We start from the raw sequence: 25,389 nt of genomic DNA on the forward strand, positions 1-25,389 counted from the left end.
CATATCATCTATGACCAAACAGTTCGATGACGTGTATTGTTTTTTTTAACGCTTTGAGTAAAGACATTAAAGTCAGACGTTTGATAATTTAAAAAAAGAAACCCCTTTAAAGTCATTTGTGACCTAACAAATATATGCAAAAATGAAACTTTAATGCACCAAAAAAACAATAAAGTGCCTTTCGATTGCCTGCCAACACAACTTGGACAAAGACGGTGTTTGGCTTATATTAAAATGATCGCACCCAACACCTAATGTTTACAGTCAAGAGCAACTGCCTTTAGAAAGTGAAGACGGAGTACAGGAAGATTCGTCTCTGCTTACTCAATATAAGGGTATGTGTTAGTGCGTATAACGGTGCTGTGTGTGTATAGACGAAGTCTGGATTTACGATGAATATGTGTGGTTATATAAATGTATCTTTTGTGTAATGCCATGTTGTGAATAGGAATGAGTCTTTCTAGATTTTAGGTATTTTATTTCATTTGCTTTCGTTCTTTGAAAACAGCATTTGCACCATCTACTGGCAAGAGAGGAAATCCAACATCACTGGATTTCCTTTGAAATAATCTCAATTGTGATGTGTCAAGTAAATAAATCAATGTATATTGTTGTTCAGGAGAAACGGCTACATGGATTTTAGTTATAAAAAAAAGATATTGAAATGTAAATAAACGCAACTAAAATTTAAGGTTTTTAATTTACATCTCAATAACAGTTGACCAATGTGTAGGAATATTTTTCATTGTCAATTCTGTATATATAGCAAGACATTTTCCCTATATATCTTTATATATAGGGAGAATGTCTTGCTGAAAAAAACAAGGCATGAAACGTATACAGTAATGTAAACATCATGGGACATCTTAAAACAATGAAGAAACCTTTGTTCACAGATAATTTAAAATAAAATCATCAGCTGGCGGTTACAATAAGAAACCGAGACTTGAAATGGATAAACCAAAAATATCTACAAGCTTTACTTCATAATGCAAACAAAAAAGTTTCTTGAAGCTTTAAATAAAAACGACTTAAGCCTTTAATCCCAACTCCTTTAATGCATATTGGAGTGAGTCATTTACCTCCCCGACCATTGCATGCTATAATTTTACCTTCATAATGAGTTTAAATCTTTCAGTTCTTTTTATCAACGGGTGGGAATAGAGAAAGAACTTCAAAGGACTAATCGCTCTCCTCCCTTCATCATGACTTACAGGGATTGACAAAGCCGTCTAGTGAAATGGTGAAAGATCTGCATGATACCTTGGAAGGAGGAATCACACAGAGCATGTCGACCTTTGAAGAGGTTTGTTTCAACATAGTTTCATGAGAAAATGTTGCCTAAAAATAGAGGCAGGCGTTTGGAAAAGTTTGTTAGAAAGTGGCACAGTTGATTTAAATATGAAAGAATGATTCTGTATGTGGGGAGTGTAACATTAATGTATATCACTCTCAGATTCGTAATGTTCCAAGTGTGAATTCACTATGAACATTAATGATGATCGGTCTTTTTTGGGTGTAAGTTCTGATCAGGTTTTTGGTGTGAGCAATACTAGTCGGGATCATAAATAGAATTTAAGGTCTTAGCTTCAGTGAGAGTGACAGGGAAAACCCAAATTTCAAACTGTGGTGTTCCAATATGCCGGCCAACCATATTAGAGATATAATCCGAATAAGGATGTATCACTTCTCCTCCTTCAAGATGGACATTTCCATACAAGCGTTCAAGGAAAGTGACCTGCATGTTGATGAGTCTCCTGTAGATAGACGCTTTAGCCTCCCACCCTGTCTCTCAGTGAGTCATTGTTTTACTAGAAAACTCCGACGTTTTGTTTTCCTAACCCTCGACGACTTCAGATGTGGAGGGAAATTTCCCGTCTGATGGACTCAAAATGACTGACAATCCACTCAAGATTTCATCGACTAAGGAGCAGCCATATTGGCTCCAGAGCCAGGCTGGGTCAGGGGTCGGTCCAATGTTGGGTCGTGTAAGCAACCTTAAGGTCTGTCAGGTCCTCTGCCCTGACGTTTTTGGAAAGGCTTTTCAAGGTGCTAAATTGGGAAGTTGAGCATAAAGTGAATGACAAATGGCTTTCAGGGGACACCACTCGCAAATTTCCTCAGAGTGGAAAGATTTTTGTGAAAATGTCATGGTAGAAAAAAGCAAGACTATTCATGCCTGGTGGGCACTCTTTGTTTATTCACGCTGTTCACTTGAGAGGAGGAAGAGAAGTAAAAGCAAAAACACAAGTCTAAAAGGGTTCAATCAGTTCCATCTTCCTTGTTTTGATTTGGTTTTGCGGCGCATACTAAAATGGTCTGCCCGTGACCAGTCTGCAGTCAGCCAAAGAGCAACAGGAGAAACTCTTTGCGGTCTTTGATTTTGGTCTTTGATTTGAACCTTTTCATCTGTTGGTGCGTGGCGATGTCCACGGGTTAAAAAGCAACTCTCTAAAACAGCCGTTTTGTAGTGATCTTTCATGTAGCATCCTGGGGCGACAGTATTGGAGTTCTGACTCGCACAAGTGTATAATAAGAGCCACCTTTGTTTCGAGTCACTTGGTGGGTGAAGAAGTCAGTGCAGGGTGGGTGGAACAGGTGGAGACATGCAGAGCAAGGGTGGGGAGTTTCATGTCTTCTGGCTGAGGGGCCAACAAATCAAAAGAAGAATCCTCTACATGGGAAGCAAGGGATATATCAAGAGGGTGTTCGTGCCATGACAAAAACTAACCTACGAAAGTGGTTATTATCTCGTGACAATCGCGGTGGCGTCTTGAGGCTGTAATTTTATCGTGTGTTTGTGAACAGAATATCTCTGGACATATTTGAATAAAGTTCAGGGCTGGTTTGGGACAGGCTAACTTGCCCTTGATGTTCTCTTGTTGGTCTGAAGGTTTGTCTGGATTTACGCCGTTCATTCCTATGATTGTCAACTGCTGCAAACAATTTTACAAGTCGAATAGTCGCAGACTAGCTGAACGAGTAGTCGGGGTATGACGTGTACGGGTTGTCAAACACACAGACAGCGTTGTAGATAGTGATTAGGAAACAGAGAAATGTATGCAAATTGTCGTAAACCGTAGCAGTTGTTGTATTACTACCATATTGACAGTCGACTAGTCGCAGGTGTGTTCACAAAATGTTGTGTGTTATGCTGTTCTGCTCTGAGATTTCAAAATTTCAAATTGTTTTTAAACCACAACCTGACATGGTGCAGTTTAAGTAAATAAAAGTTCAGAGCCATTCAGTTTATGAAGGACGTTCAGATTGCATTGTTCCTGTGTTCTTTTGTTGAAATAAATGTTTCCTTAGTAAAAGGTTTTGCTTAATAATGAGAGACTCAAAGACATTCCAGAAGGAGACGACAGTACATAGCATGATGTCATCAACACGCGACACTCAGGACGCAGTTTGCAGACCACATTCAATCACCAGGTTCATCTTGTTGTGGCGATTAGATTCTTCCCACAATGGGGAAATTTGGGTTATAAATGCGTCATTAATAAATAAATAAATAACATTTTATAATTGATATAATTTTATAATTGATATAATTTGACTTTCATGTCAATATTTTCTCTTTCACCAACCCTCTGATTTGACTTATTACACTTAAAATATTATTATTATCATTATTACACCTATTCTATACATTAAATAAATACAGGGCATTAATACTGAGTAAAAAATGGCTGGAAATTAAATTAAATGTAAATTAAATTTGGCCAGAGGTCTTAGCTTTCTTTATATAATATCAATTCTACATCAATGTGAGGATTTAGTAGTAAATATTTCACTACTAAACACACTAAAAGCTACTATGCACGTCTTTTAGGTTGCTGTCAGGAACATTTCTACAGGCTCAGTTTGATAGTTTTAAGTCTGACTTCAGAAGGGCTGCCTACATACAGGCAACAGGCCACATTTGGCCCCCAAGCCACACTTTGCCCAGTTATGCTTTAGTGACTTGGGAAGTCGAGTTTGAAGAGTCGGAGATGAAGATATTCTCATTGTCATTTGGAGTGATATGGACAAGATCAGAAATGAGTAGATGAGAAGTCTGGAGACGAATTTAGGGAGGCCAGATGGTTTGGCCATGTGGGGAGGAGAGCCAGTGTTGGACCAGAATTGTGGGGATTGAAGAGGACGCTGGGGTGGGCGGATGTGGTGAGTGAGGATGTGAAGTGGACTGAAGAGGAGTGGCCATGGAGGAGGAGGAAGACGGGTTGAGGTCAAAGACCTGCTGTGGCATGATGGGAAATGTGGAGAGAAAAGGAAATATTTACAAACTATATTGGATATTTTGCATCATAATTATAGGTATTAAATCTTAATAGTGACATGAGCTTCAGACTGTGACGTCAATGATATGGAGTCATTTTCTTGCTGCAAGGGACAGATTTGGGAGTTGTGTTTGATTAAAGTTGTACAAGACTCTCAGATGAGAAATTTCATCATTACAGCTGCACACTGGGGACAAGTGAGAAGAATACAAACAATGTAATTCCAATTATGCAAATAAAAACTACACAGTCAACATGGGAACAAAAAATATAAAACGGTTGGATCAAATTCTAGACATGTTTCTTTAAAGCTTTACATATAAAACACTGGGAATAAATGTATCTAATTAGAAATGAAAACTCCATTTGGGTTGAATATATTCCTCCCTGGCTTGAGATGCTGTTTTTAAGTGCCCTGTTTTTCTCATTCTGCTTTATGTGCTGCATCTTTCCGTCTCCCCTCCCTATCTCTGTCCTTCTTTCTCTCCTTATTTTTTTTCATTTGCTGCTTTTCATTCCCTCTGCTTTCATTGTTTTTTCTTCTCTTTCTCACTGAGGGAGCCCATTTTTCTCCCTTCCTCTATTCAGGTTTTCTTTATTCTCTTTTCTGAATAGTTGTGGTACTTTAAGGGGAAGGGAAAGGCAAGGGAGGAGAGGGGAGGGAGGTTAGTTTCAGTCAAAGCTGCAGAACAAAACTTCCTCCCACACCACATGCAGTGTCTTTGGGAAATGAGTTTGTCTCCGACACGGAGACACACTCCCCCTTCCATGTATACCACCATGGACGACGACCCAATAGAGGAGTTCCGTTAGGCCGGTTCCATACTGTCCTGCTGGCTGTCAGTGGGGCACGTCTCAGCGGCCCCCAGTCACTGTTTGCGGTTAAGTGGTGTGAGTCCACCACAGCACTGCATCTCATGATGTGCCGGCGCGTTAAACCAACCGAATCTGTTTGTGAATATGATTATCTTCCAACTGAGGTGCGTGAAGGGAAGCATTTCACAAGAACATCTTCATTTCTGGGGAGAAATGACAGCAGGCGGCCTCATGTTGAGGAGCACTACCTGCTCAGTGGCTTTATTCTCCGCGGGGCTCCACTCCAATACACGTAAATCATAAACAAAAGCATCGGTTTTCACATTTGCGGCTGAGCAGGAGAGGCAGCCGTCGTGATACATATAGGAATGTAAAGGCAAGGAAATCCATTACCGGAGCCTTGAAAGACAAAACCTCAGCAGCCAGTTAATCTTCAGATATCATGACAGAAATCTGTCTTATGATAGAAAAGGAAAGGAGCCCGGCGCACCTATGGTTTCTCTCACACACGCTCCGGTTCTGCTCAAGACAATTTAATGCCAGGCTCGTGGAGAGTGGGCTGGATAAATTGGAAATGATTAAAAATGCAGAATTGACAGGGGAAGCGATAAAACTTTCACTCTATAAGTAAGAACCAAAAAAAAAAAAAAAAAAAAAAGAGGCATGATGGAATGGCAGGCTTGAAGGGGAGAGAAAGGTGAAAGACAGATGAAAGTGAAGAGAGATAAAAGCTGGAGTGAGGAGGGTGTGGGATAAAGCAGGAGGAAGGGAAGCAGAGATGAAAGCAAAATGAGAAAGATAAGAACAGAGTGAGAGAGACAGAGAGGCAAACGGAGGAAGAGATAGATAGTGTACAGAGCAGAGAGAGAGGTAACCATGGAAACAGCAGGAAGGTACAAAAGAAGAGATAGACAAAGGGTTTGATTTAAAAGAATGAAACTTGGACGCAAGAAAAGTAATTCCGAGTGAAATTTGTTACCGGGAGGTGGAGGAATAATACAAAGGGCCATAGAGGGACAGCGGTTGTCTGAGGGCGTGAATGCAGTCGCCTCTGACCACCACACGAGGCACTCCAGAGACCCACAAGTGTGTGTGTGCGTGTGTCCACCGTGGGGGCCTCACCTTGAGTCAATCCTGGGCCAATTTAACTATTTAGCACCGGCCAATTCTGTAGTCGTCTGTCCAGACGAGGGAGCTGGTTCAGTGTGCATACTCTTTAAAGTAAAAAAAAAAAAAAAAAAACGACTTGACGGAGAGCGGGTTGAAGCACCTTCTCATGAGAATCCACCTTGCTGCAATGAAATACTGCAATCCAGATCAGGCGATATGAGTTCTCGCCGTGTGTTTGCCGACTTATTGAATGAACTGTTGAATTGCGCCGCCCTTCCCCTTGAATAAATGCAACATGGCCATATATTAGGATTCATATTTATACATCTATATGGAGTTACAGACAGAGAGGATTTTTTTTTTTTATTCAGTGGTTTTTGAGTCTCTCATGGCTCTCCCTCTTTCTCCCTTCCCCCTCTCTGTTTTTCTCTCCTCTATGTCTTTTCTCTTTCGTCCTCTGTCTGTTTCTCTCACTCGCTCCCCCTCCCTCTTTCACTTGATCTCTCTCTCTTGCTCTCTCAAGCCCCCCTCTTCCTCTCTGTCTCTCTCTCTCCCTCTCTCTCTCTCTTATGCTTTCTCCCTTCTCTTTCACTCTTATTCGTTCCATAGCTCTCTGTCTCACTCCCTCGCCCCCCTCTCTGTTCCTTTTATATCCTCCTTGCTGAATGCTCTTCTCCTCTCCTCCCTCAACTCTGTCTTTTCTCCTTTATATTCAGACTTTTTTTTTCTTCCAGCTCTCCCCACTCCTTTTTCTTCAATGTTGTCTCCGAGCAGAGCTATTTATTCTTAATATCCTGTCGTCTTATTTAGTGGCGTTTCTACTGAAAACAGAGAGCCTTTTTATTTCAAGTCATTATTATCCTTTTTATTTTCGTGTGTTTTGTGAATATATCAATTTTCAGTTTGGAACTTGGTTTCTGCCACCAGACAGGCCTGCCCATATAAATAAAGTTAAAGTGAGAATTTAAGTCAATATGCTGTATTATTAATATAGTCCCCCCACTTCCTTGCTCATATTGAACTATAGATATGGATGAACAGATATAGATGCCATTTGATTTAACTTGAGGCGATATTATAGAGTGGGAATAATGTGTGTTGTGCACTTTAATGTACTTTAATTTATAGCCAAATGTATCGTTTCAAGTCAAACCTCCAGTCTATAGAGCGCTAGCTCAGTAGCACGCTAACCACAGTGACTCTCTGTGTGTCATTTGTCAGATGACACCTGAGGACAGCTGAAGACTATTTAAAGGAAATAACTGTCAGCTTCCATGTTCAAGAAACTTTGAAAATGAAATGTGTAATTCATCCTCACTAACATCTGTTTAGAGACGGTAAAAGGGAAGATACTGAAGGCGTCATCAGATTTGTTGTGTCAAAATTTCACGCCTTTTTTCATTCTTTTCTTTGCAGATAATATGTATGTATGTATGATTTATTATGGTGTAGGAGCAGGACATGTACAGAGACATCGACTGCGGTTACATAAGGGCCCAGAAAACCCAGTTATTGCGGCTAAGCTTGAACTTTTATAATGCATGTAGCGTATTTTCCGAACTATAGAGCGCCCCAGAATATTAACACCTACAAAATTTAAGAAGGAAAATAGATCTTTTTTGTCCGCACCAGTCGATAAGCCGCAGGGTTAGTGCCGCTAAGAGCTCAACCAAGCTAGCGTGTAGCCATGTCGCTCAACAGTCTAATTGCATAATATACCATTGAGAAGTGTAAATGTGTGAGTAACTTCCTCGGCCGTTGTCTGCAGTGAACACTCTTGACAATGATGACCTGTTGATGTGTAGGTTTGTTTTCAAATTCATTCACTCAGGTTGTTTTTATTCCTAGTTCTCACAAGTAGTTTAGAAGATGAGATTTCTTGGTGTAAGAAGACAACATTACCTCCGTGTTAGCAACTGTTAGCATGGTTGCTAAGTGAGTGAAAGCTCTGTGCTTTAGTCACTCAACACCTATCGTTGTGTGATACAAAAAAAACACAATCTGAATATTTCATTTTATTCAGAAACTTGCGAGTTTACTCCAAAAACCTGCCGAAGGAAGTGCGTTGACAATGGTGATGGCTCCATGATGGTGACGGCATTGAACCATTGCTTCGACATGCTGATTCTGGACCTCAGAAGTAACACTAGTTTATCATTGTAGAATTTTCTGTGCACTGCATGTTAAACCGGGGAGAAATGACACATTCGTGCTTGCTTTATCGAGCTATTGCCCTGGTCTCTGCATGTAACCATAGTCTTTAATCCAGACCGGCTTGGAGCACGTTCAATGCCGATGTGAGTTGCGGTCCTAAGACTTGGACCGTCACCAGATCAACACGATTTACATGACTTAGTTCCACGTTAAACTGAACATATGGAATGAGTCTCACCTATTATTCATTGTTGATCCTTGTGAAGTCTGTTTTATTCAGTGGAGGGAAGATGAGATGCTCCAGTCTGCAGCGTCGCTCACATACACAGACCGGGGCCACGTTATTGGTGGCATGAGCCACGTAAAAAAAAAAAATATAAGTCAAATAAATGGCGCACACATTTCTATGTACCTTATGTATTTCGAGGAGGGTCACTGTAAAATGAATCATTTTTAAAAATACATACACAAGAGACATATGCTGGACGCCAACCATCAACCTTGTGACACACAGGGAGGTGCTTTAACCGCTATACTAAGCCACGTGACCAGCTGTTCAGGTGAGCCTTACAGCCTGACATATTTGTAGGATGTGGCTCTTTTCAGCAACACAGTAAAACAATGTGGCTCTCAGCCTCTGACTGGTTGGCTACCCCTGATGCAGAGTATGAGCGTGTAAAACGGACAATGGCTGAACCTCGCCTAACATTTTGGGACAAGATCAAATCTGAACCAGGTCCCGTCTTTTCTGGCTGTATCATAAGCAATTTGCAGATGTAAATTTTTGTTGAGGAAAAGCAGCAGATGGACGTATCCGAGCACCAATGCAGGATCTCTGAGACACACGCAATAAACAGGTAATAATGAGATCGGGGTTGTGTTCTACTCTCCCCCGGAGTCTGTCTCCAACCACGACAGAATGGCTCAGTGTTTAACACTGCTTACATAAAGTCAGAGGCCGCTGGGTTCCGCGTGACATCAGCGGACTGCAACTCCGGAGTCAGCTTTTAATCTACATGCATTCTCAATTACAAATGACTTGTTTATGTTTATGAGTAGCCAGTCACAGACTTGTTGGTATCTGCGAGGCTGTCAGCAGCTGCGTGTCTCTGTTCAGGCGACGTCACGGGCTGGAGCGCCGGACAGTTTGACGCTACGCTGAGTAAAATAGCTCTTCAAGGCGTCAATTCTGGTTTAGATAATAACAACGTGAAATCCTGAACTAACTTCAAATCGTGTGACTGCTGATCAGATCCAACATCAGACATCAGAAATGTGTCATCGGCTCGACTCGATCTAACAGCCCAACTCTGGCTCAGAGCCTCAGTAACCACCACTGTTATTGAGAGTTGTGTCTATAGTAAACAGGTATAAAACCATGATCATAAGCAAAAGTCCTCCATTCTCTCTACGATCCTACGTTTTGGTGTTCTTTGATCGTGTGCGGCTTCTCTCCATTAAACCCAAGTTAGAATTAGAATTAGAATTATATATTATGTGTATATGTATATTATATGAATTTAATATAAAATGTAAATTTACATCCATTTAAAGAAGATTTCTCCTTGAAAGGTTGCACATTGTAGACTATCCCTCATGTTCAACATTATTCTTGAAGTTCTTATTGTGATCCATAAATGTACACAGACATAGAATTCATATTCATATGAATGATGGTGCATAACTTTTATTTGTAGCATGACAAACATAATTCACACGGCCATTTTGTGGACTGTTAGTGCTAATGACCATGACCATACATTACTGCTGGAAAATTGTGTTTTTTATTCTTTATAAAAATGCTGAAAGTGATGACTCAGAGTCTTTAAGTACTGTAATTTCCGGACCATAAGACGCTACTTTTTTCTCGCAGTCTGAGCCCTGCGGCTTATACAACAGCGCGGCTGTTGTATGGATTTTTACAGGATGAAATCGATGAAATCTGATGCTTTTTATTTACCCTTAAAGCGCTCAAAATGCGCTGTTTTTGCCTCTGAGTCCTGGAGGTCTGGAATGATCATATGGAAGAAGCAGCAGCCGAGATCGGCTGTGGTGTCGGAACTTTGGGCACGCGGGCGAAAACAATGCATTTTGAGGGCTTTAATGTCAATAAAAGATGTCGAGGCGCTGTCTCGAGACAAAGTGTGTTCGGCTCAAAAGTCTGACGTGAACACAAGTGAGTCGGGTTTTGGCCGCGTGCTTCATTCCGGCTGGAGAACCACACCTTGTCTATTGTGAGAGCAGCGTGGATAAATCAAGACACTCCGAACTGTTTCAGCTATTTTCTCACTCAACCCCATTTTCAAAACTAGTTTTGGAAAATTGTTTTGAAGCTGGTGCACCACTGACCTGTCCACAGCGCAGACAGCACCTCTGAACCTGCGGCTCACAGACCAGTACAGCTTATGTACAGTATGAACAAGATCAATAAATTAGTGGGTGTGGCTAATATTCTGGTTCGCTCAATAGTGTGGAAATTACAGTAAAATTAAATTTGCACCGTCCAAGATTCCATGTGGCGGATCAAATAAATGGCTGGGCATAGAACTACAAACTGTAGTTCTGTATCGCTGTCTAACCATGACTCAGCCTGACTAGACTGCAACAACCAACACATTTGGCGTGTGCACAGCACGAATGTGTAAATGAGATAAGCAGTCAGCACATTGTTATTACATAGCATCATGACCTTGAGAAACAATGTTCAGTCCCTGGGCCTCGAGGGAGACTCCCCCGACCACTCCACGGATGAGGACACGGTTGTGACTCAGTCAAACATATTAGTCATTACAGGGAAAGAAGGAGCAAGATTGACTATAGTTGTTCCATGTTTAAGCAGAAATGTAATGTTTCACACCCAAAATTTGGACTTGTTCGACAGGTCATGGGTAATCTTACAGATAATACTTATGTAATCCATTGTTATAAAGCACATGGAGTTGATTGATTTCATAATTTAATGTCAAAATTTTGTGTCCAAACGTGTTAAGTGACCTCTGGATTGGGCTTCAGCTGTAAAGTGTCACAATGATTTTGGATGTTTAAGAAGATACTCTCAACTGGAAATCTCAGGCTCCTGAAGGTGTCAGTAGTGAGCACTGTGAGGAACTCAACAAGCAGCATCTTACATGAGGAGGCTTCTGTCTTTGAAGAGCGCAGTGTGTCAGAACATCATCCGAAGAATCTCACATCCAAGCTGGGAGTGATGTGGCTGCTTTATCTGCACTTAAAATTCAGGTTCTGTGGTCTTTATTTGTGACTAATTAAAAACAATTCAACTAATAACAAAATATTCAGAGTGTTGATACTGTTTGTCGCAAACATTTCTTTGTCTTTATCTTGTGTAGCACCAGTGGTTTTGGCGTTTATGGAGGTGAACTGGCTCTTCTGAGCGTTGGTGGTGTGTGTTTTTTAAGCCGCTCTTCTATCATTTGATCAGTTTGTGGAATTCATTATCTCCACTCCTTAATTTTCATTTGATCTCTCTTTGGTAGAACAGTCTCTGGTCATTTTTTGGTCAGTTCTGGAAACCACTTGACGCATGCGTTTCAGTGGGTGGACGTAGAGCGTCTCAGAAACCTCAGCTGGAGGGAATTTCAGATCAGGTCACAGATCAGGAGATTTTAAAGCAAACACTTGGAATACATTGGGAGGAAAACGGGGGGTGGGGGGGAGTAGAAAGGGAGGAGGTCTGACGGCTTCCGACACACTGGGCAGATGGGACGGATAGTTGTGGTTGAAATTTGTGCCACTCCTTGCTTGGTTGGAATTTCTAGCCGAAGCGTCTGGATTATCAGTTTGTTACGAGCAAAGCTTCAGAGGCCAAAACCGCCTTCACAGTTGAGGTTGACATGAAGGTACTAGAGTGATTCATTTGACTTAGATGAAGTTCATGATGAGGTGAGGTAAGAGACGAGGGATGGTGCACGAGGTAGTTGAAGCTGTGTAATGCAACCTCACGTTGGGTGCCGTGGCACACTGGAGTGTCGTGAGAGAGTGTCAGGTGTGCCGTGGGAAAATGATCCAGTTTCACCTCATTTGACCGGAGATAGAGGTGGGCGAAATGATGCCATAAAACAATGACAGAACATGTTGAACAAGAGTCTCACAAGTGCAACTTCTAGCTGTTTTTACACCTGATGCGCCTCTAACTTGACCACACACTTTCACCACAGAACCATGGAGGGAGGGATCCTTGTCGGACCCGCAACGCCAAAGACTGTCTGCACCGCAGAGCTAACGGCAAACGTGACGTCTCGCTTCAAAACTTTGATACTCGTGGACTTTCAAAGTTTGCGTTGTGGTTTAATAGTTGGCGAAAAACTAAATGCAAAACAAAATAAATATGCTCCAAAATGTGAAGAGAGAAAGAATAATTGTTTTTATGAAGCAAGTTCAGGCAAAGAATGCTAAGGATTTGTCTGGAAACTCAAAGCTACAATAAAATCATGCGAAAGAGAAGTGATAAAATCAAAACTGTTATTGAAAGTAAATAAATCATGAGATTTCTGGACATCGGGAGTTTCTATAGGACTTGAAAAACACTGATATATTAAATATGTGATATATGTTTTAAGACCTGGGCGTTCTTACAATGACTTTTTTTCAATACTTGTATATTTTGCATCTTCAATTTTTTCATTTTCTTGCAGTGTAGCAAGAAAAAGGGGAAGTGCTGGATATGTGTGATGGATAGAGTGGCACAAGTCAGAGCTTCATAAATCCATTTTCAGTCGTCTTCTCTCAGACAAGGTTGAATTTGAGAACCAAGCTGCCCAGTTTGGTGATGAACAAGACGGAGCTGTGGTCCAAACGGTTTGGAAACAGGAGCAAGCGGATGTTTTCATTCATCCATTTGGTTGGGAAGTTGACCACCCTCATATCAAAGGCCGAGTCATGATCACAGTTCAGATCAGAAAAAGGCCAGTTGCTGAGCACTAACCGAAGGTTTGGGCGAGAACATAGCAATGGTTGGTGGCCAGACACTTGTGCTCCCCCTGAGTCTGACCCTGTGGTGGAACGATTTCTATCTGCGTTGTCTCAGCTCAACTTAAGCTGCTTATCTGCGACTGGCCTCGAAGCTAACAGAGTCATCAGAGCCACTACCTGACCAGCCCTGACTGAGGAGTCGAGGACGGCAGGCACTTGTTGCTCACCAGAAACGTCATTTAAATGCTCACACTCCTGGCTGTACTTTCACTCCACACAATAGACTCGTGTCCAAATCCCCTCCTTATCTCACTTGCTAACCTTCTCCTGACTTGCGAAAAAAAAAAAAAAAAAAAAAAAGCTTGAACTTTGACCTTTATCGCCTCGTCGATGCGAGATCACACAACACGCGTCGCTTCGGAGATAAACCGAGGAGAGAAGGGGCAGAAAGGGACGCGCCGTCGCCGGTGGAATCGGAGCGTGGACACGCGTGTCAGAGGAGTGTTGTTTTCAGGGGGAACTGAAAGTGTGTCTGCGCTCTTCCCCTGATCTCAGACATCAGACGAATGTGCACACGCACAAACACACATTTGAAATCCCAGTTGAGTGTTAGTACACTTGAGAGGTGGGCAATGCCCCCCCTCTCTTTCCATCTCATACGCTCATTGGAACCTGTGGAAAGCAGTGAATTAAATTTTACGCTTATTATCCATCCCAGCCTTCTCCACTGTTAGTTTTTTTTTTTTTCAAAGTAAACGGACAAGCGAGCAGGTTTTCCTCGCTGTTATGAAGATTCGGGCCTGGAAAGGAGCCAGTGTATTTCTTCCCCAAACTTTTGTTGTCAGTGTCTTTTTTTTTTTCTCCTCCATTTTCCCCATAGGCTAGTTCTGTGTTGTTTTATGTACGTGTCCCTTGTTGTTTCCTCCATGTGCTTTCTTTGTCTTTCAGCCTCTTATCTCTTTGTTTCTTCCCTTGCTCTCCTTCTATTTTCTTTCCTATTCTCTCCCTCGACTTCCTGCTATCTCTCCCCCTCACTCACACCCTCACTCAATCTCTTTCTCTTTCCTCAGACCCCCCCTCCCCTCCGCCGCCTCCCTCGCACTCTCATTCCCTATCTCTCCCTCCTCCTCCCCCCCTCCCCACCCGTCTCTCTCTCTCTCTATCTTTTTCATTCTCGCAGCACTCCCAGCCGCTGATGATTGATCAAGGTTTTCAAGGTTTGCCCTTTCCTGTTATTTAGCAGGAAATGTTTATGCACGGCGCCGTCACGACTGGCATGTGTCCGCGCTGCTCGCCGCCCTCGCTCCTCCACTTTCCTCCCCCTTTGCCGCCGAGAGGTAAAGTTCTAATAGAATACCTGTCGAATTATCAGGATCATCTTCTTAAGCACACGAGCTGCCTGCAGGTCTGCTGCCGCACTGTTTCTCCTCACAGCCCCAAAGAAATGTGGAAGTTCAATAGTTAATGTCTTCTCTTGCTGTTTTTCCTTTTCCTCACTCAGTCTCTATCTCCTCACTCCCTCCTTCATTCTGCTGCCCCCCACCGCCCCTCCGCCTTTCTCTTGCTGATGGACTCTTCTTCCTTTATTTTTACACCATCCCCTTCTCTTTTTCTCTTTTCATTTCGTCCTCCTCAGCCACCTCCTCCCCCCTTTCTTTCACTATATTTTCTCTCGACGCTATCTCCTCTCATCCCCTCACTCCCCCTCTTTTCTCTCTTTCGTATGCTTCACCCCCCCGACTCACCCACACCCATCTCTTCTTTCCCTTCTTCTGCTGTATTCTGTTCTTTTCAGCCCCTCACCACCGCCGCTCTTTCCTCTCTCCCCCCTTCTCTCTTCCTCCTCTCAGCTTCACTCCCCCCTCCTTCTGCTTCTTTCTTCCTTATTCTTCCTCCCCCTCGTCTGTCTTCCTCCCTCCCTTATAACTGCCTTTTCTATCTCCTTCCCTTTTCTCTTGACACTTTTATATTCTCACGGCTCCAAACTTGGGCTGTTCATTGACTTAAATAAATATTCTTTCTTTTTTTAAAAAAAACTTGCCACTTAAAGACAATTTTTACATTATTATAGCATTAATAAACAAAGTCAAACAAACCTCTTGTTTAGCCGTCGCTGTCATCAACACCTTCAGGAGCCTCGTGTTATTGATTTGTGTCGGATTGATAACGGCACATTCTCGATAGAAATCAGTCGGCTTGCTGCCATTGGTAAATCAATTTAACCTTCCATACTTGGCTCTGACATAACTGGGGTTCCATTGTTTACCAGGGATCACTTTCATATAAGTGCGCCGCCATCCCAGGGAGGTGGAATTTCTCTCGCTAAAATTTCACTCTATAATCGAGCATAATCACGTCGGCAGTTTGGCGTCATATTTAAAGCACATTTTCGGTCCAGCGCTGTTTTAAAGTGACTTGAAACTATGGTAAAAGTCATTTAAAGATGTGTGTGTGTTTTTTCATCTGGATTATAAGGATATATATATATATATATATATATATATATATATATATATATATATATATATATATATATATATATAATGTGGATATATATATATATATATATAATGTGGATATATATATCATACAATACAGACATACTTTCGCATATATTTTTTTTTCACTTTTATCAACGTAAACACAATTTCTAACCCCATTCCTTGCTCCGTTCTGTCTTTAAAATGTGACAAAACTGACCAAAACACAAGTGAGAGAAGAACACGCAGGCAAACCAAACAAAGTAAACAACAGCAAGCAAAAATAAATACATCAATAAAAAAAAAAAATTATGAAAGAAAATGAAAAATATATGTGCAGTAACCGATGCATAGAAGTACATAAGCAACACATTTATTTTAGGAGGCACTGACAGGAGGGCAGCAGGCAGGCAGCAAAATAAATAAAGGCAGCAGACCTTAATTCAGGTCCCTAGTTTTTGAATCAATAATCTCCACTGTAAATCAAATGTATCAGTAGATCCTGGAAGAGTGAATATAAGGATTTATTAAAGGGTTCACTAGCTTTAATATGTCCAGCGCAGGCGTACGGCCTCTCTTTCTTTGAACTGTCTGGGATTTTTGATGAAGTTGGTTTTGAGTTTGACTTGTAGAGTAGAAGGGAAGTGTTTGCAGTAACACCCTCCTCCTCCCCCGAAGATGGTCAGACCAAATGGACAAGATCAAAAGGAAAGAAAAGGCCCTTCATTTGGGGAGTGGCAGACGGTCAAGGAGTAGAGCCACTGTTCCTCTGCTGACAAAGTTGAGGTGTTTGTTAAAGCTTTTTCCACCTCTGGCTCATGTTGTACAGCGCTGTGCGATGCCTAGTCAGCACACACTCGCAAGCACCGTGTCAGAGGGCAGGGATTGAACCACCGACCTTTAGTGTTGTAGTCGAGACCTCGAGACCGTGACCAGACCGCACTGAAGCGTAATGACATTGGTTGTATAGAAGCACACATTTATTTCAGACTGTGAAGGAAACAAAATAAGAACTGAAATGCTTTCATTGGAACCAACTATTTGTACTGTGTCCAGTTTGGTCTCAACTCAGTCTGGGGCCCTCAAAGCCTTGGTCTTGAATTTTCTCAGGTCTCAACTAGAAGTCGTGCAAGTTACAAGTACCGTAATTTCCGGACTATAAGGCGTTACTTGCGGTCTGAGCCCTGCGGCTAATACAACAGCGCGTCTAATATATGGGTTTTTACAAGCTGAAATCAGATTAAGTCAGAGGTTTTTTATTTACCCTTAAAGCACTCAAAATGCGCTGTTTTCGCCTGCGTGTCCACAGTTCCGTTAACAGAGTCAATCTCCTGGAGGTCTGGATTCGAGAAGCAGCCACTGAGACCGGCAGTGGTGTCGGAACTTTGGGCACGTGGGCGAAAACAGCACATTTTGAGGGCTTTAATGTGAATAAAAGATGTGAGACACTATCTCGAGACAAAGTCCGACTTGAACACATGCGGGTTTGGTTTTGGCCGCTGACTTGATCCGGGCTGGAGACCTTGTCTATTGCGAGAGCAGCCTGGATAAATCAAGACGCTCCGTATTACGCAGCTTGTTTCCTCTATTTCCTCACTCTGGATGCTGGACTGCCTTTTCAAAACTAGTTTTGAAAAACGTTTTTAGGCTGGTGCACCACTGACCTGTCCACAGCTCAGACAGCACCACTGAACCCATGGCTTACAGACCGGTGCGGCTTATGGATGAACAAGAGCTATTTTCCTTCTTAGATTCAGTGGGTGCGGCTAATATTCCGGGCCGGAAATTGCTGTACCTAAAAATTGCATTGACTTTCAGGCAAATTTAATGCAAAACCCGCCACTTGGCCCAAATTTGTGCTTTGATCCAGACGCTCTTGGCCATCAATCAAGCAGTCTGATGAATGACACGTCGGGAATTTGGATCCGATCTGAGGGGCGTCCGTCCAAAACGCTGCGACAGTAAACATGGCGCCAAAGAAAACAAGACATCAGCCATGACAGTGTGACGGAGTGACATTATTTTCATCACTTCTCCGTGTCTGTTCTTCATCAATTTTCTGCCACTTATACCCGGGTTGCTGGAGCCTTTCCCAGCCTCAACAGTTATGTTTGTGCAACAGGAAGAAGTTGTGGCCACGGTCAAGTGTTTATTTCACTTTCCTTCTCCTGTTGATATATAGCCAGTTTCTCTTGTTAGTATGAAGTAAACTGTCCCGTATATGTTTCACTATGGGATCGGTATTGAAATACAACATTTTCTTGCTGAAGATATAGTATGAATGAATGGATGGACGGTGCAACAATCCTGGCTGCCGATTGGCTTACACATAGTTTTGCTTCGCAGTGTTTTTGCGGGAGTTTTCTCCAAGCCCGTTTACAGCCAGGATTCTGGCGCTAAAGCTAAGCACCCGAGGATGAAGCTAACTATCCTGGAGACGGTGAAACTCTTGAAGGTGGGATTTACAGGCTTAAAATATCAAATTATGAAATAAATGTGTAGCGCCTAGTTCCTCCTATGGAGGAGGGGAGTTTGGGGGTTGTGGAATGTATATGTATTGTTCCTGTCCTCTGCACATATCCCATCATTTCTGCACTTCCTTTACAGGTCCAGAGTGTGGCTCATGTTAAGCGACTGTACATGACTTAATGCAGAGATTGATCTCTTATTTACACTTGATCTCAGCACATGGCAGAAGCAGGTATTCAGTCAAACTTTATTTACATGTTTACATGTTTGTGTCAACAAAATGTGACATGAAGTGCTAGATTTGAAATGAGGCAGGCAGGTAGTAGAAAGATGGACACGCTAGCTCTCTAAACGCAATATTTTGGAGGAAAATGTATAAACAGAAGAAGCAGGTTGGAAGGAATTTCGTACTGTAGCCACTAGCATGACAATGTTAATTGGCTAATCTGAGTAGTGTTGTGTGTTTATTGCAGCTTGCCTTGTGTTTTCAGTCACAAGTTAGGAAAAAAATGTCGACGGAATGTGACACAGTGAAGTTGTCTGATCATGAGGTTGTTACTTTTAATTTATTGTGTTTTGTCTGCTCCACCGTGGTGCGTGTTTCACACGATGCAAAGAGGAAGTGGATTTTCTTTTAATGAAGCATGCAAACACACCCATTTAAAAGAAGGAAATGTGAAGTACAGTGCGATGCCGGAGAAGATAGAGCTTGTCTCTGTGCACCTTGAAGAGAAATGTGTGTTGAAGGGCCACGCTGGATTGTATGTAGTGAGGAAGAGAGATAAGATGTGTGTGTGTGTGTGTTTGTGTGTGAGTAAGAGAAAAGAGGAAAGAAAGAGAAGTGAGATGGGAAGGAGAGGGTGGGAGGAAGAGAAAGAAATGGGGTGATGTGTGTGTTGTGTGTATGCGTGCGTGTGTGTCTGTGAAGGGGGGTGTGGGGAGGAGGAGGGGAGGGGGGGCAGGCACAGTCAGTTCTGATAACAGCAACAGTAGGAGGAGGATGAGCCGTGGGACCGCCCCACTCTCCCATAGATATAAATAGGAGGTGGATTTTTTTACTCCACTCATTTCTCCTGAAGGATGAGATCCCTGAAACACCTCAAACATCACTCCAGGAACAATGTGGTGAGTTTGTGACCTCCACATGCAAATGCTTCTAGGGTGCTGGTGCTGGTGGTGGGGGGCTGCCGCTCAGGTTGGTGGTGTGAGGTGGGGTGGCGTGAGTTGTTTAGCACTTTGTTGGTAATTCAACTTAAGAGTTGACTTTGGGGAGGCGAGTGTCGCAGTGTTGTTGCGAGTTGGTGCCTTTGCAACTTCAACAGTCGGGACACTTGCGATGGCCACCCTTCCTCCCTGTCATCTGTCTTTCTCCTCTTTCATTTTGTCAGCCTTTCATTTGACTGTGCCTTTTCTTCTGTCTCTCTTCCCTTCTTTCTCACTCACTCTGTCTCTCTGGAGCCCCCCCTCACCACCACCACCCTCCTTCACACACCCCCCTCTTCCCGTCTCCTTTTCCTTTCTCTCTTCCCTATGCTCACATGCTCACTCCTTCCCTCCCCTCCTTCTCCTCCCCTCTTTCTTTATCTCTCAGCCCCTCCATCTCATTTCTCTCTTCGTCTCCCTCCCTCCTCCCCCGCCTACCGCTCTCTCTCCTTCCCTCCATACCTCCCTCCCTCTTTTTTCTCTCATTCACTCACTCACTCACACACACACCCTCTTTCCTTTTCATTCTCACAAACACACTGTCTGCCTCTCTGTCTGACGACTTTAAAAGCAGTAATTATAAATGACGTGGTTATCAGGGCATCCAGGTCTACTCCCCTCTCCCGACACACACACACACACACACCTTTACGTTTTCTTCTTTTCTTCATACATTTTTTTTTTCCTTCTCCTTCACCATTGTATCCGCAAAGGAAGCAGCTTGTGCTTCTAAAGAGTCTGAAAAGAAAGTCTGGCGAGAGTTTCTCCTCAGCTCACTTCATTCTCATTCAATTCAGAAGTTTTAACTCTTACAGTACACGTCCACGTGACCTCCCGACAATGATGTTGTTGGACCTCGGCTCTGGAATACACAGTGAGCCAGGATCTCGATCAAGTGCGGCGCTGGCACGGATCATCTTCTGAGTGCAGCCGTCATGAAGTCGCTGACAGTGCGGCGCTAAGGCGCGTTTGCACCTCATGAATGGGGCTGATAGTGATGTAGAGACTCGGGTCACTCGGACTGCGAAGCCGAGACCCCAGAGGAAGTGTCGAGGACAGTCGGCGGAAGTGGACTTCCTGGCCGGCCACACAGCCCTTGTTGTGTTGGTTATTATTCTGAAGCCCGCGGAGGAAGGAAGCTGGGTGCTCACACATGCATCTGACTTATCTAATGCTGCCGAGAAAAGAAACCCAGGTCGATCTGAAACCAAAACACCACTTGTATTTTAGTTTCAACTTCACGTTTCCTGTTTTGAATGAGTCAATCTGACGCTCAAACTTTATTGATTCTTTTCTTTATGATGGTTCTCCATAAAATGCTGCAGTTATTGTTGCAGAAAAATTTTAAGACAAATATGGATTGAGTGCATTTTCTATTCTTTGTGGTACTTACCTTTTAGTATTTACCTCCTAATATTTTTTTACAAATAATATATATGTATGTATTTTGGAAGTCAATTGTCACTAGTTTTTCTTTTCTGTGTATAAAGTGTATTGATATTTGTTCATTAAAATAGAGATGAGGTTATGATGATAAATTCATATTTGGGTTTTTCATTATTGTAGTTGCACAACAAAACGTGGGTGAGGAAGCACTGTGAAGGCGGTGTTTTGCAAGAAAACATGACAAAAAGAAGAAGAGTCCGAGCACTGGAGCTTCCTTATTATTCTGAGAAGTGTGACTCGAACATGCACACGTGACAATTGTTTTACAATTTGAGGCTTGAGATGCTGCGGCTGACTCTTCCACTTTGAATGTATAAAGTTGGTCCGGATCAGGGAGAGGTGTAAGAGTGTCCTGCTAATGTTTCTGATGTCCTTGCAGGAGGAGGAGAGTGGGTGCCTGGCGCGGACTTACCCGAAGGTGACGGATGGCCCGGTGGATGTAGGCACCCAGACGGAGCCGGTGGTGGTGCTGTCTCTGGCCCAGGCTGCTGTTCTTGGCCTCATATCCCAAAATGAGATCTTTGGGGCCACTATTGCTCCGAATGGTTTCTACACCGGGGAGTCCCGGGAGCCCCCTCCAAATCCCTCAGATACTATGGAGTACGAGTATGCTGACCAGCTGATCGGGGCCAACGGGGACTACCTTCCCGAGCCCACGGGGAACACCCAAGCTCAGCCACACTGCAGCGATTTAAGGAGAGCAGGGCCGCGCGGGAGGACGAAGCGGCCGAGGAGTGACGGAGAGCTAACGCCTCATCCGCACAAACAGCCCCTGGTCAAAGGTGAACAGCTGGAGGCCGACACGGAACCTTCCTGCGTCCATGTGCGAGAGAGCCCCGGTAAAGAGGAGGACCCTGTCCCGATGACCAAGGCGCCCCTCAAAGAGGAACACTCCTGCGGAAACTGCTCTTCATGCGTAAGAAACGCTCAGGAACCAATGACGGATGGACGGGATGCGGGAGAGTGCAGGGAAAAGGAGCCTAAGATAAAGGAGGTCGTGGTTGAGCAAGAGGAGGAGGCTCTCAACCTCAAGACCACCGGGGAGAATGGGAGCCCTTTAGGGAACCGGTATTATGAGTCACAGGATGCTACCTACGAGCCGACTGACTTGTCCATGCAGGCAGAGTACGAGGAAAGTAGCCAGGCCCCGCTGTGGCCCGACCCCGAGGGTCTGGCTAGGAGGATGCAGATCGACCGCCTGGACATTAACGTACAGATCGACGAGTCGTACTGCGTGGATGTGGGCGAGGGTCTCAAACGGTGGAAGTGCCGCATGTGCGAGAAGTCGTACACCTCCAAGTACAACCTGGTGACCCACATCCTGGGTCACAGCGGGATCAAGCCTCACGAATGCATCCACTGCGGGAAGCTGTTCAAGCAGCCGAGCCATCTCCAGACCCACCTTCTGACCCACCAAGGCACCCGTCCCCACAAGTGCACCGTCTGCGAAAAGGCCTTCACGCAGACCAGCCACCTGAAGAGACACATGCTCCAGCACACGGACGTCAAGCCGTACAGCTGCCGCTTCTGCGGCCGCGGCTTCGCCTACCCCAGCGAACTCAGGACCCACGAGAGCAAGCACGAGAACGGCCAGTGCCACGTCTGCACCCAGTGTGGCATGGAGTTCCCCACGTACGCACACCTGAAACGCCACCTGGCCACCCATCAGGGACCCACCACCTACCAGTGCACCGAGTGCAACAAGTCGTTCGCCTACCGGAGTCAGCTGCAGAACCACCTGATGAAGCACCAGAACGTGCGGCCGTACGTTTGCCCCGAGTGCGGCATGGAGTTCGTCCAGATCCACCACCTCCGGCAGCACGCTCTGACTCACAAGGTAACCTGATCATCGATGCTCCCAGACTCTTAACGCGGGATTACGGTTAATCTGGGCGAGATTAGCGAAATGTTATCACTCGACATGCATTGTAATATTCAAAGAAAACCCCAGAGTGTGTGAGGCAGTCACGTCGCCATCTCTGTTTTTCAAACCAGCTGCTTTGTAAACATCGCCTTCAAAGGATTATGACTCACCCCCTCACCCTTCGCACCCCCCACCATTTTAAATGTTTGTATTGTGAGTTACAGCTTTTGTGTTTAATGAATCGTTCCATTATTTCCTCTGTCTCATTTTCAAGTCTCTTTTATGCTTCTGGAAAACGTGGCATTGAGGGTTTCAGGTACATGAGGAGAAGAGCTAAGCAAATATTGGTTAATCCAGTCCAACTGAAGGGGGCGAGCTGGGGGCTCTCGTGTCATCTTAAGGTCTTTACAAAGGAGATTTCTCTGGACAGGGAATGAAGGAGTTCAAGTGTGACGTCTGTGCCAGAGAGTTCACGCTGTCGGCGAACCTCAAGAGACACATGCTGATCCACGCCAGCGTCCGACCCTTCCAGTGCCACGTCTGCTTCAAGACCTTTGTCCAGAAGCAGACCCTGAAGACGCACATGATTGTCCACCTCCCCGTCAAGCCCTTCAAGTGCAAGGTGAGTGAGCAGATTCAGGCTTGGACCGGAGGATGTTCTGAGGCTGACGTTGTTGTGTGTCGTCTCTCAGGTGTGCGGGAAGTCCTTCAACAGAATGTACAACCTGCTGGGCCACATGCATCTCCACGCCGGCAGCAAACCCTTCAAGTGTCCTTACTGCACCAGCAAGTTCAACCTGAAGGGGAACCTCAGCCGCCACATGAAGGTCAAACACGGCATCATGGACACCACTATAGAAGGACAAGGTGAGCGCCACGGAACTCTGGGGGATGAAGTCTCATGAAGTCTCAAAACTACCAACCACCAAACAGAACAGCAGCTCACTATACACAACAAATGTTTGAAGATGGCAACCAGTTTTCTTTCTTTCTGTTGTATTCTCACTTGCTTGGGTTTTTTTTCCCTCAGCAGTTTGTGTTTGTTTTTCAGTGTGTCTTTTGTTACTGTCATCTTTGATGTTTTTGCTTCAGTGTGTGTTTGTTTACCTTCCGTTTTGTTGTCTTGAGTTTTGTCTTATATTGTTTGTGTCTTCTATTTTTCAATTCATGTTTGTTCCTTATGTGTGTTTTCTGTTTTCCCCCACTCACTTTTTGGAATCTGTATCAGTTTGTGTTCCCGCGAGTCTGATTTGTGTGTGCTGGTTCTTATATGTTCAAAGAATGCGTTTATGTGAATCGTTTTTTTTCCTGTTTTTCGTACTTGGCGTTCTCCATTTCCTAGCATTAAGCTAGCGACCACTGAAGGGTGAACATGTTGGAAGCTACGCATCAAATGTCGCCAGTACTTTTAGCAGTGTGTTAGCATCGACCTCTTCCGCGACTGGGTTAGTTAGCTGAGTGAACTTTAGCGCCACCTTACTCAAAGTGAGCTCCAGTAATCGCCGGGCTGCTTCAGTGGTGTTCGGGAGTGTTAGCAGGTTGCGGCCCTCCCTCCGCGTGTATAAATAGACGTGTCTGGATCAGACCTGTCTGTCTCTGTCACCACAGACTGATACTGAGCAGGGGAGACACACGCTGCGCGGCCGGTGGGAGGACCAGCTGTGTAGCTGGGGACCACTCACGCTTGTGTCTTTGCTTCCTCCCACAGAGCCGCCTCAAGACCCCGAAGCCCCCGAGGACTACGAGGAGAGCTTCGACTTCAGCGAGCGAGAGAACCGGGCCAACAACACCAACACGCCCGACGTGGCCAAAATATCTCAAGTGGAATATTACAGCACATACGGGAAGGGGGCGGGGCGGTGCAGCACTGCATAGATTAAAACAGTGAACCCCCCCCCCCCGTAGCATTTAATAACAGGGTTTTGGGTTTGAATCCCAGCTCGCTTTTACACTGGAGTTGCTATTCGGAATCTTCACCACAAAACACTACTGATAATCTGGTGAGAAGAAAAGCACATTTACGAACTGCACTTAGTCACTGAGACAATCCCACGAGGGCGGTCGGGTTCTGATAATGTGAAGGGTCCGAGAAGGAATCTCAACTTGCCAAAGCTTCTTTAGAAATGTTACATATTGTTTTATACTGTGATAAATTAAAAACCCCGTCAGTTGTTTCGCCATAACCTGTATTGTACTGTACAGAATGTATCAGCGGGTCGAGCTGGTACCGATGTCGGCGACACGCCGAGGCGCTGCGGTTTAGTTGGGCGTGAACGCCTGTCACTGGTTCTTTGAATGTAAATGTTTGAATGTCTGAAGATGCTAAAGGAAATAAAAAAGTTACGACTTGATCTCTGGATGTTTTTTGCTTGAAGAGAACAGGATTCTTTTCTGAGATGCGTCAGTGATGGCTCTGCTTCCTGGAGAGGCGTTTGGTTATTTTGAATGTGTGCCTGAAATATTCCAAAAAAATTGTAGTGGGGGTAGTAGTGAAGCAGAAACTATGTTTTGATGTCATATATTACAGTACTAACATATATTATCTTATGTGCTGTGTTTTTCATGTTTTGCATTAGCATACTACAAAAAACATTTCCACATCCGAAAGTGACTGATCAATAAATCATTTAAAATA

The 25,389-nt window shown here is 44.0% G+C and overlaps 1 protein-coding gene across 2 annotated transcripts; it reads left to right on the forward strand.

The window, feature by feature from the left end:
• Positions 1-161: 161 nt before the first annotated feature.
• znf710a (zinc finger protein 710a) lies at positions 162-25,105 on the forward strand. 2 transcript variants are annotated; one of them, XM_053885639.1, is made up of 7 exons: positions 162-335; positions 1,217-1,306; positions 18,119-19,366; positions 21,270-22,727; positions 23,185-23,376; positions 23,447-23,621; positions 24,463-25,105. In XM_053885639.1, the coding sequence occupies exons 3-7, from the start codon at positions 19,322-19,324 to the stop codon at positions 24,627-24,629; spliced, it is 2,037 nt and encodes a 678-aa protein (XP_053741614.1). In that variant the 5' UTR covers positions 162-335; positions 1,217-1,306; positions 18,119-19,321; the 3' UTR covers positions 24,630-25,105. The 2 variants fall into 2 exon arrangements, with proteins under 2 accessions (XP_053741614.1, XP_053741613.1); XM_053885638.1 differs by lacking the exon at positions 18,119-19,366.
• The last annotated feature ends 284 nt before the right edge of the window (positions 25,106-25,389 follow it).

Source organism: Synchiropus splendidus, chromosome 14 (genome assembly GCF_027744825.2).
Source record: "Synchiropus splendidus isolate RoL2022-P1 chromosome 14, RoL_Sspl_1.0, whole genome shotgun sequence".
Taxonomy (NCBI): domain Eukaryota; kingdom Metazoa; phylum Chordata; class Actinopteri; order Syngnathiformes; family Callionymidae; genus Synchiropus; species Synchiropus splendidus.